The following is a 15,901-nucleotide window of genomic DNA, read 5'->3' as shown; positions in this document are numbered from 1 at the left end:
ATATACTCTGATATATTGATTTTAATGACCACTAAAATTTGTGCAATAAATGCTTTTAAGATGCTCATAAGCATGCTCTACCAACTGAGTTATCCGGGCTAATAATTGATTAATGATCGTGCAATTTTATGAAGTAGCATGTCAAATAGAACCAATTTTAGAGGACAAATGTACTAAAGTATCACTAGGGGCATTATTACTTATTGACCCTTGAGAAACAGCAATTCATGTTGGTGGTGGATGCGACAGGTAGTGCCAGCAGGGCATCCCCTGCTTCAAGGTGCACATTTCCTCTCTCGCCCATCACAGATTCTCTCCTGCATTCAGGGTCTGAAGGATTTCTTCCAGTTGTACACCACATCCGCATGGCCAGTGTGTGATATAGAGCCCAAGTGGAACACCTGCTTGGAAAACAGAATAAACTATCAAATTTAGTTCTATTAGCGTGCACTTTCCTCTAAAATGATGCATGGTTAAATTTCAAAAATCCCAATTAGATGGATGTAAGAGAGGTATCTATTCTATGATACAGGGTCATCTCTTTGTCTGGGATTCCTTTCCAGGTTTTGTCTTTGCAAATTAAGAAAAGCTAACTAATAGGCTAATAACATCATAGCCAAACAGTACTAAAACATTAAAAGAGCTATTCCTGTAGATTCTAGCATTGATTAGATCAAATCCTGTTTAATACACATCTGATCTATTACTAAAATAGAAGAAGCACACAACATCCTAGCTAATGCCTTAAACTCTAATTCTTGAGACTGCATTGGTAAAACAGAAAATCACACACTATGTCAAACTATTAATAATATTATCTATAACACAGCAAGTTACAAAGCAATACCACTAAGTAAGAAACACACAATTACAATTACTATGAAGGCTGGATGCTATTTTCTGTCTTCAGATGAGACCGAAGATATCATGCTGGAACCCACATAGGGCCAGTCCCTGTGGAAATACGAGCATATTCACGACCCCAAGTTGTCAGTGGTAGGGAACAGTCCCAAAGTCCTGTGGCCATATTCCAAACATTAACCATAGGCTGTTCCTTTAGCAATGGGGAAGCCCCAAAATGACGATCCACATAAGCTGTGGAAATCATATAATGTGCAACTCAGATCTACCTCTTCGTGCAGTGACTGCCTGTAAATTTGCTAGAGCCTAATATAATATGGCCTTGTGCTTTCCGCTAACTCACCTTCATTTCATTTTCATTAAATTTGCTTGGTAGTCAGATTTTGGTGTGTGGATATTTTAAAACAATCTAACTGACATTACCAAAAAATTAAAAAACGTTAAAAAAAGCACGACAGCATCAATTGTATCGATTTTTATAGATAAGATAAAGAAGAGCAGTTTCCCTTAGTTTTCTGTGCCTCTTTACTTTCTTACCCTCTCCCCTTGTGTGAGAAACTCTCAAAGTCAAAGATTTCTAGTTAGGCAAAGATGGCAGCGATAGCAGCAGTGCTTATTCATTATTGCAATACTGCACGCACATCCCCTATTGGCAAGGGAGAAATTGCACACCAGTCAGTGAAATCAATTCTGTTCTGTGCCCTAAACCCAATGCAGGTGATGCTCTCATGCCTCTCATTGGTTGAGCATCTCAGGCTCACAGACTCCTCCAGACTGTTGCTAGGATTCATTTCCATATAAGGTCAATTACCAACCTCTTGTTTTTAGGTCTGCCTTGTACTTTTCTGCGGACAGAGAAGGGCAATGTTTCCAAAAGTCAGTACATTCATTCTGTCCTGTGCTGGGCTCTACCCACCCTGTGTATTTATCTTGTGCTTGTCTCAATTCTCCCCATGTCAGAATGCCCCCAGTCTGAACTTAACTCTGTTCAGCAACTTTCTTGGTGGAAAAACTACTTATACAGCTGTTTTACAAGAGGGTTATACATTCAGTTAGGGCCTACACTATGTACTTAAAATACTGGAAACTTCCACTGAAAAAACACAATCTACCTCTCCCATCTGTGCAGCCTTGCAGACCCAGAGCACGCCAGGTTATTTCTGCTTTCATAGCATTTGCATGCTGTAGGGTGAGCAAAAGGTTCTGCTGCTTGATTCTTCTGCAAGAGCTGCCTACCGGCAAATGGTTGCAGGGATGGAGGATGTGACAGAAAGCATTTTTCTTCACAAGAGCATAGTTACATTCAGTGCAGAGAGTGTGAGAGTCAGGTTGGTGTGGAAAAGCACTGACACGCTGGGGATGATGCAGTGCTCACATGTCTAACACTCACAGACATTACTGTCAGAAGGATGGTGCTGTGTTGTGCTTCTACCTTTGGCAGCCCCTGGAGAAATGCTGTGGCACACAGAACACCTTTGTATTGCACTGACTGCTGCCATGCAGCATGGATTTAACACACCAAATCCAGAGGAGCATGACTGCATCTAACTGCCCTGAGAAAAACTACTGTAGCTGAAGAGATGAGGAGGCAGCTGCTCATCTGCAGAACAAGCAGTACTGCCAGACATTGGGCCAGGTGAGCACCTCCTGCTGCAGCGTGATGATGACAGGGCTGGAGATGATCTGCAAAGCCAGCTTAAAAGTGGGAGACGTGAGTCAACATGGCAGGAGGACAGAGGTGTTAGGGAGCAGCCAAGGCATCAAAGAGTATCAAAAGGCTTTGAAAAGTATCAAAAAGCGACAGCCAGGAAGACTGGGATTATCATGAGCAGCAACCTGGATGCTAGAGATTATTTGCTCCCATACAAAATGGTAGAGATCTTGCTGCAGACATCCCAAAGCCAGGCAAAATGGGAACCCAGAGCTCTGCCTGCACGAACCCCACAGCCATAGCATTGCAAGCTGAGCTGCCTTGCTGTTTGTTGCATTCATCCCAATCCCTGTGAATGAAGACTCGGAATGCAGTCAAGGCGATGACTGAGCATGAGTGACTTTATTCAATAAAAGACAGGAGGGCTTGAGAGGTGAAGGGTGAAGATGGGACTCCTCTTGTCAAGATGAGAGTGGCTCAGAGCTGGTGCTGCTGCCTGGTGCCTGGGACTGGCAGTCTGACTCTAAGTCCCCATCTAAGATGCTCAGCTTCACCTCACTGATGCTGACCTGCTCCTGCATGGTGGTGCTGCTGTTGGGGCGCTCGGGCTGTGCTTGGGATGGGCAGCACTGCAAAGGCGCTGGGTCACAATCCAGGCAGGTGACTGCTGTGTCTGGCAGGCTCAGGTCAGCATCTTCAGCAGAGCCAGGAGATATGAGAGCATGAACGTGGATGAGCCCCTTGTGTCCATCACTGTTACCATGTGGAAGGCTGTCATCCGAATTGCAGCGATTCGTGCTTAATAAGAACTCTCCATTGATGGAAACACACTGCACATCACTACTTGGTTTGGATCTCTGGGGTTGACAAGGGCTCGAATCACCTAGGAAGGCATAGAAACACAAGGGTTAGTGTCAAACGTTTGCAAGTTGAATCATGAAAGGTTGTTGATATTTGGTAATAGAGTGGCGTCAGGAAGAAGCAAATAGGCTTCAAGCAACAGAGCCACTGTCTTGAAAGTGATCCTCGTGCAGGTCCAGCTCGTGTGTTGTTTCACTGTAATCCGCTTCTTTGGGTCTACCTAGTGGGCAGCAGCACTCGAGCTGTTACTGATATCACTGAAAAGAACTGGAGACAATTGTTCTATTCCTAAGAGCTTCAAGGTGCCTAGAAGCACAAATAGAAACCAGCAGTATTTCATCACTTCACCAAAAGGAAGGTCAAACACCTGAGCTGTGAAGAGCAGTTACAGAACCTATGCATAAGATCACACCAGGCATAGTTTGTTCTAACAACAGTTATGGCACATAGTCCATTTCCTTCAATATTCCCAAAATGAAATGATGTGGAGCATTACAGGGAAAGAAACACTGCACACAGACACTATGACCCTGATTATACTCAAGCAGCAGACTTAAAACAAGTCAGAGTTTTAGATTCCAGGATATTTCAGGACCTATCATGTGTGAAATTCAGTTACACAACAGTGCCTAGGTGCCTGCGTTTCAAGCAACTTTCAGATCACAGCCATGTAAAATAAAAACAAATTCAGTGCAGAAATAGCAATCCTGTACCTTAATACTCATGAGATTATCCATTTTTTACAGCACTCTGACTAAGTTCTAAAACTTGCTCATCCCAGTTCACTTCAGCAAGTTCCACCAGTTCAAGCAACACAGTTCTGAGATCCTGTGTATGTTAGGCAGATAGAATTGAACAGTGCAGAAATAATCTCTGACAGCTTTAAGAGCTCCGTTCTGCTTACAAACTCTCAGTCCAAAATTATTCGCAGTTTTAAGGCAATGAACACCTGAAGCAGTTGGATCATCTGCCATTTGCCGCATTCTGCTTCTTGGCATCATGATTAGCACAAAGGGTTTTCTGCTGTCCTGCAGAGATGGACGAAGTCCTGCTTAAAAATGGACCAAGTTCCAGTGTACAGCAGAGTTTTTACCAGACTAACAAGCCACGTCATTCAATTCATTTGCTCAGGTTGTTATGCACTCAGAAAGGAAACAGAACTAACTGTTGAATTCTGAAGGTAATCTGTGGGGTCCTGTAGAGAGTGTTTTTTACAGCTAGTTAGCTGAGAAGGGTCGTAAACACGGTAAGGTTAATCAAGCAGCCATAACACCTGCAAGGACAGTGAGAACATCAGGATGCCCTGTGATGGTGAGAAACTAGCCATGGTTCTGGGAACTCAGCAAGGGAGTAACTATCAGGATGATAACAACAAGCTGTTAAGATACTCGGGGATGGTATGTAATTGGGAACCAATGATGAGCTCCACTTTTGCAATATGTATGAGCTAATTATCCGTATTATAAAGGTACACGCAGCCAAGGAATAAACGAGATTAGCTGATCATATGTCAATGACAGGTGTGGTCGTCTGCTTTTCTCCCGCCGTTCTGCAACATCGTTGTTGTTTAGTGTCACTGGGTTCGTTAAACTGCTGTTCATTCTCAGATCGTTGGTTTTTTTTCATTTTTTCCCTCCTAGACCCATTCACATTCTCCCTTCCTTTCCCCTCTCGGCCGCGCCGCACCGCGCTGTTAGAGAGGGGAGGTTCTTTGTTCCTTCTCTCCCTGGGTTTGTTCCCGCTGTCACCGAGTGAGTTCTAGAGAGAACTCCGTGACTCAAACTCATTGCAAAGTCTAAGCTAGAAGAAGCATCACCTCAGTGTATACCAAAAAAAGAACAGCGTTGAGATTTTAATTGGTTTTGGTTTTTTGTTTTATTGAGGGTGGGTTGTTTTTTGTTGGTTTTTTAGGGTTTATTTTTGTTTTTTTTGTCTTTTTTTTTGGGGTGGGGGGGGGGGGAGGGGGAGGGGGAGGGTAGCGAGGGGAAGGCAGAGGGAGGGGACAGTTGTTTGGTTGTTTTTAATATACAATAAAGCTATGCAGTTCCGCTGTCAGTCGCCTCAGAGAGTTCCCGAAGGAGCTCAACCACATTCTGCTCAACATCGAGTTGTTCCATTGAGTGGAGCAATGGTAGTCTTGCAGATGGAGCAATGCAGGAATTCTGACAGGATCTCCAGGTGTATCCAGTTCATCAACTGAAAGCTCCGCAACCAAATTGGAAGGGACCAGTCCTCTTGTGCCATCTGTCAGCTCTCCCTGAAACCAGCCATTCTCACCCACATCTCCAAAGACATTATGTTTTGTCCGGCAGTCAGAGGAAGCTCGTTTTCTGGGTCCTCATTAGGACTCTCAATAGGAATGTAGCTGTGTCGAGCTAAGAATCTTCAAACTGCTGGTGATACCTGTCCTGGAGTATGCAGGATGAAGGACAAAAGCTCTGCTCTCACATTCAGGGCCATCCTCTGACAGAAGGCAGCACTCAGGACTGTTCCCAAGGATCTCTTTCATGGCTTTCAGTTCAAGCTCCTGGTCTTCCAGATGACCTTGAAGACTTCAGGCCTCTTCAATGGCAGAATGGAACGGACTGGAGCTATTACGGAGATTCTTGTTTGACTGGGTCAGAGTCTGTCTCGTTGCCTTCCCCAGCTCCATCTGCTGCTTCTGCTGCTCTCTTTTCCCTCTTGCGCGCTCTGTGAGAATGAGTTTCAGAAAGCACTACTCAGTGACAGGAAATAAGGGGAAACTTGAAAGACTTTGCAACCTAAGTCCTGGCAGTGTACTGCCAGCGGCTGATTTGGCCGTCCAGGATCCTGGCACCACAAATGCTTCATTGCCAAATGCAGCAATAAGGTGTTCTGGGGAAAGGCCAACTCACAGGTAGTCTTTGAGCACCCATATCACAACACCAACGGCCAGCACCAGCGCAGGCAGCAGCATCGCTGAGACCGTCACCGGAATGTGGCGCTTCCGCACAGATGTGTGAGCAGCAGCCTCTGTGCTTTTGCCTGTGTTCATCCCTGGAAGAAATGAGACAATGTCCCATGTTACCTTCAGCTGCGCTACAGATAATCTCTCAGTGTGCTTCATGGACCCAAGAGGTCATTTTGTCAGTGGGTGCCTCCGTCTCTGGTGCCGAAGCACCGGAGGACAAGAAGGATTGCTTCCACCTCTCGTTGGGTATGGAGAGGCTGCACAGGCACTACCCGTGTCCTCCTCTGGGCCGAGATCTGTGGCTGTACCCTGGGGTCTGGGCTTGGTCCATGGGGAGAGCTACAGAGCAGAATCCCTCACGCTTTTCCCGGCATGCATGTCCTGAGCTCCCCCTGTGGGACGCCCCCCAGGCTGAAGGTCAGGCTTCAGCCAGCACAGGGCACAGCCAGAGCCAGCCCAGGGGAGAAACACTCCTGCTTCTTTTACATGTGCTCTATGCTCACACGCTCAGGTCTGGCTGCTGACCTGGTGTGCAAGAGCTGGCAGCAAGAGCCTGCAGGCACGCAGTGACTCTGGTTCGTGACACCATATGATCATGGGACAGAAATTACCTGGCATGCCAGTTGGTGCTGCCTGCATTCCTCTGTCCGGGACCGGCAGTGTGGGATATCCGCCTTCCTGCAGCGCATCCGGGACCGGCAGTGTGGGATATCCACCTTCCTGGAGTGCATCCCTCTCACTTTGTTGGTCCGTTCCTTTAGAAAGAAAGCAGGGCAGTAGGATTGGGATGTCACGTGCCCTCATCAAAAACTGAGCTTCTCCAATCCCGAACTCAGGTAAAGCCCAGGACCCCCCCCTAAGTACACTGTGAACCCCTCTGTTACCCAAGGGCATTTGGGCCCTCCCAGCTATTGGACAATGCTGACTCCCTCACACCTCTTGAGAAATCAGCTCCTGTGCAAGGCCCTCACATACTGTGCTGTCACCAGCCCATCACAGCCAGGTAGCTGCAGGCTGAAATCCAAGCTCTAACACACAGTCCAAGCCCTCAGAATTAGCATCTCCACCTCATTTCCAGCATTAGCAAAGGCAGCCAACCCTGCTCGGGATGCTCCTCCTGCCTTGAACTTGCTCAGCTGCACGGAGGGCTTTGGATGAACAGAAGCACAGCGCTTGCCACTTTGCCACTTGCTGCCATCTGGGTGCCAACGACTGCACAAAGCAGCTCTGACAAGTAATGGTTGTGCTGGGGGAGCAGCTGCCTCTGGGTCTTGGCTGGATGCAGACCATCTGGCAGCAGACCAGCTCTGGTGCTTGACAGCACCTGCAAGGTGATACACGGAACACGGTTGCAGCACAGCTCTGACCCATCCCTTCCTGCTGTGCAGGCTACAGCCTGCCCACACCTGTATATCACACCTCAGCTTCCCAGGTCCCACAGTGAACAGACTGAAGTATACCCACCACGCTCTGCCTTCTCCATTTCCTTCAGCAGTCGCTTCAGGAGACGGGATGAGCCCTGAGAGTATTTTCCCCGTTTGGATTCATCCTCTTCTCTTTCTGGACCTTAACAGAATGTATGAAGTTAAATATCATGTGCATGAAGATCTGAAGATCAGCGGCGAGTCAGCCAAGTCAGTGAAGACAGAGTACTCACTGCTGGGATTCCAGCTGGGCTCCAGCACAGGAGGAAACCGATGACCGGGCAAGGCCCACACTGGGGGCACTTCTGCAACCAAAGACCCATGAAAAGTTTTAGTCACACACTACAACATCAACTGAGTAGCAGAGCATACAGGGGACAGGGCCTGCAGACACAAGTGTGATCAGACACAGGTGAGGAGAGCTTCCGGCACATGTGGGGGCCTCCTTTTCCCTGAGTGACCTGTAGGGTCTGGCGGTGGTTGGGGAATGCCACAGCCCAAATACAAAGGTCTGGGCTCCCTCAGCTGCAGAGGGGCAGCGGTAACCTTCCCACTGAAATGTTGCAGCTCTCTAAGAGAAAAAATACTCATGGCTCATCTGTGCAAACCCTTCTGGGCACGAACAGGCTTGGAAGACCTGGAGAGGATCTCCAGTAAAATTGCACCCAGGTAAACCATGAGAGCATGAACGTTTCAGCCTCCAAGGAAACAGACACTCACAACTTACCCCTGGGTTGTCCCCCAGGCACAGGCATGAAGTCCGGATCCAAAGGAGCATCCGGAAAGGGAGCACGAAGCTCATCATCTAGAATCAAGAACAGATGAGAGAAGTTCCCACTTATATGCACTATATGGTGTGATCTCCTTCTCCCTCAGTAACTGGATGTGGGGCATGGGAGAATAACTCAGGTCATGATTTCCAAAGTTGCAGGGTGGACGGGATGACCCGTAGGCTGGCACCTGGCAGCGTATGCAGTGCTCTCTCCGGGCCACGTGCCACATCTCTCACAGATTACGTGGAAGAAGATGCCCATCACCCCCTACCCAGCAACACCCCCATGGAAGGCAGGCCTCAGGCAAGTGTACTACAGGGCAGTGGGGACACAGCCTGACTTCTTGCTCCCAGCTCTGCTCAGTTTGGGTCCCATCTCTACCCACTCACCTGCTCCCCGTGCTCGCCACGGAGCAGCACAGCTCTCCTGGAAACTCATGGCCACCAATAGGAGGAAGAGGACAAGGCGGGCAGGGTCCATGGCCGCCCCCACACTTGCACCACACTTCCAACACCACCGCTGCAGCCACAGTGAGTGTCGCACTGAGCCAAGCCTGCAGCCAGGCCTTGTGAGCTCATGACGCAGCTCAGCACAGTCATAGGATGGGGCATTGTGACCTCACATCTCTGTGATTCCGGGTGGTGGCTCCCCGCAGGCTGCTGCTCTTGTGATGCACTGCACCAGGGCTGTGTGGGGCTGGTGCTTACATCATAGAAATGCAGAATCATAGAATGGCTTGGCTTGCAAGGGACAGTGAAGAACTCAGAACCCCAGCCCCACTGCCTCGGGCAGAGATGCCACCCACAGAGTCTTGCTGCCCAGAGCTCCATCCAGCCTGGCCTTGAACACCTCCAGGGATGGAGCATCCACAACTTTGCTTGGCAAACTTTTGCAGAGCTTCAACAACCCCAAGAAGGCATTATTTCCAGCCTGGTGCACCACCTCAGGCCACAGGGGTAGTGACGCAATATGCACAGGTTATCCACGCGTGTGAAACGTGCTGCAATTAAGCAAGCCAAGCGGATAAATCCTCTCCAGTGTGGAGGATGATGGCTGAAATACAAACACGGAGAAGCTGACCTTCCCACAGACCCGCCAAGTCAAGTGTCACGTGCTTACATTCTTGTTGATAGATCTGCAGTTTCATCTTTTTTTGATGGCTAAGGAAATCCCCTTTCCTGCACCAAGTGTATTTCCCACGAGTAACGTGCTTCCAAGCCTGATTTTAGTAGCAGATATTGAAGGCTTGCTAGTTGGCACCTCCCATCCCCAAAGTCCCAGTGAACTCACCCACTGCTGGCAACTGGATACTTGGTGGTGAGAGAACCATCACCTATAGGATCCCACACAGGTCTCCAGAAACTGTTGCACCTTTGGATACATGGCGATAAATACTGTGTCCATACAACACCCTCATTGAATCAGAGCCTGCCACCTTCCCTACAACCAGGCAAAGGGCGCAAAGGAAGCTGAACTGCTGAACCAGGCACCAATGGGGCTTACGTGTTTGCATCAAAAGACAAAATACCAAGCAGAGAGCGTGGGAATCAGATGTTGTTTCTGAAGCAGAATTAAGATTAAAAAAATTGATTTCACAGTCTGACATCAACCCTCCTCCACCCCTACCATTCCCCCCCCAGAGTACCCCTCCCTTCCTTCCCTCTTTGTTTAACAAAGACTTTGAATAAAATCATCATATCAATACGACAATTGCTGGCCTGGGATTATTATCGCCTCTTTGGGGTTCCTGGACAGGAGAGGTGCACCCCACTGATTTCAGCGGTCCTGCCTGGGTGGTGAGGTGATGTCACGGGTTACTTAGATTTACCTATGCCTGTGACAGGGGAAGCCACCCCGTGGGCCCCCCCCACGGGGGCCCGGAAAGGAGGGGGATAAAGGGAGTGGCATAAAACAGCGACAATCTAAGGAGGAAAAACTTATTTTACTAAATATGATACCGAAATACAAGATAACACAATATAATATAATTGAGGCTAACAAATCGAACGAAACAGAGAGTCCCCAAAAACCGAGAGGCCGACTGTGAACTTTAGGCGACACGGCTGGAACGCTTCCCACTCTCCGAGAAGTTTGAGAGAAGAAGGAGGGCACTCCAGCCTGGGAACGAGATTATACAGCGTCCTGGTACCGTGACTTATCATTAACCCTGTTGTTTTCTGGGATATGTAGTCTTCTTCTGTGGACTGCACATTCAATAGAAGTATCCATACTTGACATGATGTTATGATGTGGAATACTGATAGCAAAATTACAAAATTACAAAACCATGACATTCCACCCCTTATTCTACATTATTACATCATGGTAAATATATATATACATATATATACATGTATGTAAAATTATGATAGCTAAACAGTAGAATTGCATGTAACATAACTAAATGTACAACTATAATAACTAAAATACACTACACATGCAAACATATATATATAGATACATAAAATTATTGATTGCACTCCCCCAGCATCAAATTCCCTTGTGGCACACATTGAACATCCCCATCCTTCTGCATTACCCACCAAGTGCACCCAGGTCCCTGGGCAAAGACAGTTCCACGGATAGGTTTGCCCTTTCCAGAAGCTGGAAGGACCCAAACAGCTTTTCCCAACATGTTCTTTACATGTACAACAGGGACCTTATCTCCTTCTACAGTGTGTAGGGGGCTAGATTGACTAGGACCATCACGATTGACAGATCCTCTAGTATTGACCAACCAAGTGGCTTCTGCCAGATTCTTCTCCCAGTGCTTAAATGTTCCACCACCCATTGCTTTCAACATAGTTTTCAACAACCCATTATATCGTTCAATTTTACCAGAAGCTGGTGCATGGTAGGGAATATGATAAATCCACTCAATGCCATGATCTTTGGCCCAAGTATTTATAAGGGAATTTTTAAAATGTGTCCCATTATCAGATTCAATTCTTTCTGGGGTGCCATGTCGCCACAGGACTTGTTTCTCAAGACCTAATATGGTGTTTCGAGCAGTAGCATGGGGTACTGCGTATGTTTCAAGCCACCCAGTGGTTGCCTCTACCATGGTGAGTACATAACACTTACCACTGCGAGATCGTGGCAAGGTGATATAATCAACCTGCCACGCCTCCCCATATTTATACTTTTGCCACCGCCCTTCCTCCCAGAGAGGTTTCATCCTTTTGGCTTGTTTAATTATGGCACATGTTTCACAATCATGAATAATCTGCGCAATAGCGTCCATGGTTAAGTCCACCCCTCGGTCTCTGGCCCACTTATATGTTGCGTCTCTTCCTTGGTGACCTGAGGTCTCATGAGCCCATCGAGCTAGAAATAATTCACCCTTATTCTGCCAGTCCAAGTCAATTTGAGCCACCTCAATTTTGGCAGCTTTATCTACCTGATGGTTGTTTTGTTGTTCTTCAGTAGCCCGACTTTTGGGCACATGTGCATCCACATGACGCACCTTTACAACCATATTTTTTGTTCGGGCAGCAATGTCCTTCCATAATTCAGCGGCCCAAACAGATTTACCCTTCCGTTGCCAGTTGTTTTGTTCCCACCTCTGTAACCACCCCCATAAGGCATTTGCCACCATCCATGAGTCAGTATAAAGATACAGCATTGGCCACCTCTCCCGTTCAGCAACATCTAAGGCCAGCTGGACAGCTTTTACCTCTGCAAACTGACTTGATTCTCCCTTACCTTCAGTGGCCTCTGCAACCTGTCGTGTGGGGCTCCACACAGCAGCTTTCCATTTGCGATGCTTCCCTACAATGCGACATGATCCGTCTGTGAATAGGGCATATTTCTTTTCATTTTCTGGTAATTCGTTGTATGGTGGGGCCTCTTTAGCACGTGATACCTCTTCTTCTGGTGATGTTCCAAACCTTTTATCTTCAGGCCAGTCCATGATTACCTCTAGGATTCCTGGATGATTGAGGTTTCCCATTCGCGCTCGCTGTGTAATCAGCGTAATCCACTTGCTCCAGGTGACATCGGTAGCATGATGAGTGGAGGGAACCTGTCCTTTGAACATCCAGTTCAGCACTGGCAGTCAAGGTGCCAAAAGGAGCTGTGTTTCAGTCCCAACTACTTCGGAAGCAGCCCGAACCCCCTCATACGCGGCTAAGATCTCCTTCTCAGTTGGAGTGTAGCACTCTTCAGACCCCTTATATGATCAACTCCAGAATCCCAGGGGTCGGCCTCGGGTCTCTCCTGAGGCTCTTTGCCACAAACTCCAAGTGGGGCCTTTCTCTCCAGCAGCAGTATAGAGGATGTTCTTTACATCCTGTCCAGTCCGTACTGGCCCCAGGGCTACAGCACGGGCTATCTCTTGTTTAATCTGTTCGAAAGCCTGCTGCTGCTCAGGGCCCCATGCAAAATCGTTCTTCTTCCGCGTTACCTGATAAAGGGGGCTTACAATGAGGCTGTAGTTTGGAGTGTGCATCCTCCAAAACCCCACTGCACCCAGGAAAGATTGTGTCTCTTTCTTGCTAGTTGGTGGAGACATGGCAGTGATTTTGTCGATCACATCTGCTGGGATGTGACGACGTCCATCCTGCCACTTTATACCTAAGAACTGAATTTCCTGGGCAGGTCCTTTCACTTTGCTTCGCTTAATAGCAAAGCCGGCTTGTAGAAGAATCCGGATTATCTGCTCTCCTTTTGTGAAAACTTCTTCTGCTGTATCACCCCACACAACAATGTCATCAATGTACTGCAGGTGTTCAGGAGCACCACCCTGTTCCAGTACAGTTTGGACCAACCCATGGCAAATGGTTGGGCTGTGTTTCCACCCCTGGGGCAAACGGTTCCAAGTATACTGAATGCCCCTCCAGGTGAAGGCAAACTGTGGCCTACATTCTGAGGCCAAAGGAATAGAGAAGAAGGCGTTAGCAATGTCAATGGTGGCATACCATTTGGCTGCTTTTGACTCCAGCTCATACTGGAGTTCCAACATGTCTGGCACAGCAGCGCTCAATGGGGGTGTGACCTCCTTCATGCCACGGTAGTCCACTATCAGCCTCCATTCCCCACTGGCTTTATGCACTGGCCATATGATGCTGTTAAAAGGGGAGTGAATTTTACTGATTGCTTCCTGATTCTACAGCTGGCGAATCAAGTCATGAATGGGAAGCAAGGAATCCTGTTGGTGCAGTACTGCTGTCTGTGCACTGTCTTTGTAGCAATCGGTGCCTGCTTTTCTTTTGCCACACAACACACAGGTCCTCTGACAGGCCAGGCAAAACAGACAGCTGCTTAATGTTGTTCATATCTACAGAAGCTATTCCAAAGGCCCATTGATACCCCTTAGGATCCTTGAAATTCCCCTTTCTGAGCTAATCAATACCAAGTATGAATAGAGCCTCTGGGCCAGTCACATAGGATGTTTTTGCCAGTCTTTGCCAGTGAGGCTTATTTCAGCCTCCAGCACAGTCAACTCTTGAAAGCCCCCAGTCACTCCAGAAATATGGATTGATTCTGTCCCTTCATGACTGGAGGGCATTAGGGTGCACTGTGCACCGGTATCCACCAGCGCCTTATATTTCTGTGGTTCTGATGTGCCAGGCCATCGAATCCACACAGTCCAATAAACTCTATTATCCCTTCCACTCCCTTGACTGAGGGCAGGGCCTCTCTATTTGTTACCTGTGATAACTGGAGCAGCTGTACTCGTGGTTGATCTGTTTTGTAGTTCTCTCACCCGTGCTAATAGTACAGGAGTAGGCTGGTCATGCCACTTCCTCATGTCTTCTCTGTGGTCACGTAGGTAACGCCACAAGGAAACACGCAGTGCAATTGTACTGTTGTTCCTTGCTCGAGATGGAAAGCGCGTATGTCTAATAGCGGAGTTTTTTGATGATACACGTGAAGGCTTTGCGATCGTTAATGGCTTTACGATCTCTCACCTTCAACTGAAGCAGCAGCTAGGCCAATTACCAAGTGACACCAAGGTGATGAAGTGGCGAAATGGCAATTTATTGAAACAGACTCATCCTTATATAACCTACACCTTTTCGTCTACACCCACTGTATTACACGTCACTAAGATTCTTCCAGAATATGGGGAAGGGCCTGACACGTCACAACAATCTACAACAGGAGATTCATTCTGGTGCCATGTGAACTCCTTTCTTACGCCTTGGATTTCAGTCATCTTCAGGGGTTGACAAATAGTAATAGAGATTTCCTCCTCGTCACTCTCTTCTTCATGCCTCTTAACTTTTCCTTTTTCCTTTCTCGGTGCTGATCCAGACCTGTCACCTGGATCTTCTGTTGCCTCCTCCTCCACTTCTTTTTTCTGTTCTAGACGTGAGGACATCCATTTCCATTTCTTGCCTTCCACAGAGGCAACTGATATTGTTACTGGTGCCTCCTGTGACTGATCAAAATCAACTTGGGGATTTCCCTTTTTGGCTTGAACCTCAGCTCGGAAATTCTCTCTTTTCGGAACAGTGTTATATAGAGCACGGTAAGCACAAGCCAAGCCCCAAATAAGTCGTACCCCCTTAGATCTATCTAGGCTGCACCATCCCTGACTCAAATACTGGCTTAGTTTCTCGGGATCCCACAGGTGTTCAAGAGTTAAATCCCATGACATTGCGGGCCCCCATGTGTTGGCGAACCTGAAGGCAAAAGTCAGCGTTCTAGGACAAACAACCACACACCAATATAGTTAAATATAGCTGTGTCCATCTATTGCCTGAAAAGCCGTACTTTTATAGCAAACAAGCAAGGGTGTTCAAAAATCACACGTACTAATTGGAAGAAAGCTTCTGCAATAAGAACCCTAAAACCCCGCTTCAAAGCCACGAGCCTTTCACTCTTTTGCTAGAGGTGTCCTTGGTTCTCATGCTGTTTATCCTGCTCCACAGCTGCTGCTCTGTAAAGTGCTTATCTTGATCCATGGCTGCTGCTCTGTAAAATTCTTCTTGTATTACAACAGAATGGCAGTTCCCTGGGGTCTCCAGCACACCCCCAGCCAGCTGGCAAATGCCACTGAGGACTTTTAGGAAAGACATGCCCTGGGTAGTGACAATGTCCACTGGACAACTGTGAGCCCCACAATGGGTCTCGTACCTGTGTGCCACCTTCTGAACACCAGTAGCACGGTGTAGATGCAAGGCCCAGCCAGGCAAAAGCAAAACATGCTTCTGGAAGGGGATGCATTCTGAAGAGTCGTTACACTAATGAGAGGACCACAAACATTCACTCAGCTAACTCCAAATCTCTGTGCCTTTGCAGGCCTAGGGTCTTGTTTGGTTCACGGAGACATGGTGGGTTGATTCTCAGCTCTGTACTGTAGCAAATGGGGTACAGATTCTGCATGACAGATGGGCAAGGAAGAAGAGAAAAGGCTGCTGCCATCCATGAGAGGGCACTGAGCTCTGCCTGG

General features: G+C 47.7%; 1 protein-coding gene across 1 annotated transcript; it reads right to left on the bottom strand.

Moving 5' to 3' along the window:
- Positions 1-5,374: 5,374 nt before the first annotated feature.
- Positions 5,375-8,057, bottom strand: LOC146759568 (uncharacterized). Its single transcript, XM_085510310.1, has 4 exons — positions 7,963-8,057; positions 6,917-7,871; positions 6,250-6,391; positions 5,375-6,064 (listed from the first exon to the last, which is right to left on the bottom strand). Exons 2-4 carry the CDS (start codon positions 7,197-7,199, stop codon positions 5,968-5,970), a joined length of 522 nt encoding a protein of 173 aa, XP_085366436.1. The 5' UTR covers positions 7,200-7,871; positions 7,963-8,057; the 3' UTR covers positions 5,375-5,967.
- Between the last annotated feature and the right edge of the window lie 7,844 nt (positions 8,058-15,901).

The sequence above is a fragment of the Coturnix japonica genome, chromosome 10 (assembly GCF_054131305.1).
Source record: "Coturnix japonica strain WE chromosome 10, WE-NBRP24, whole genome shotgun sequence".
NCBI lineage: Eukaryota > Metazoa > Chordata > Aves > Galliformes > Phasianidae > Coturnix > Coturnix japonica.
The sequence above is the reverse complement of the archived record's forward strand: the minus strand, read 5'-3'. Positions and strand labels throughout refer to the sequence as shown.

What these genes read in the sequence shown, in the direction of transcription:
- LOC146759568 (XM_085510310.1), bottom strand. Translation starts at nt 7,199, where the DNA reads ATGCCCTTGGGTAACAGAGGGGTTCACAGTGTACTTAGGGGGGGGTCC. An exon ending in AGCACCAACTGGCATGCCAG is followed by an intron (nt 6,392 to 6,916) that starts GTAATTTCTGTC and finishes CATTTCTTCCAG; the next exon opens with GGATGAACACAGGCAAAAGC. An exon ending in TGGGTGCTCAAAGACTACCT is followed by an intron (nt 6,065 to 6,249) that starts GTGAGTTGGCCT and finishes TCATTCTCACAG; the next exon opens with AGCGCGCAAGAGGGAAAAGA.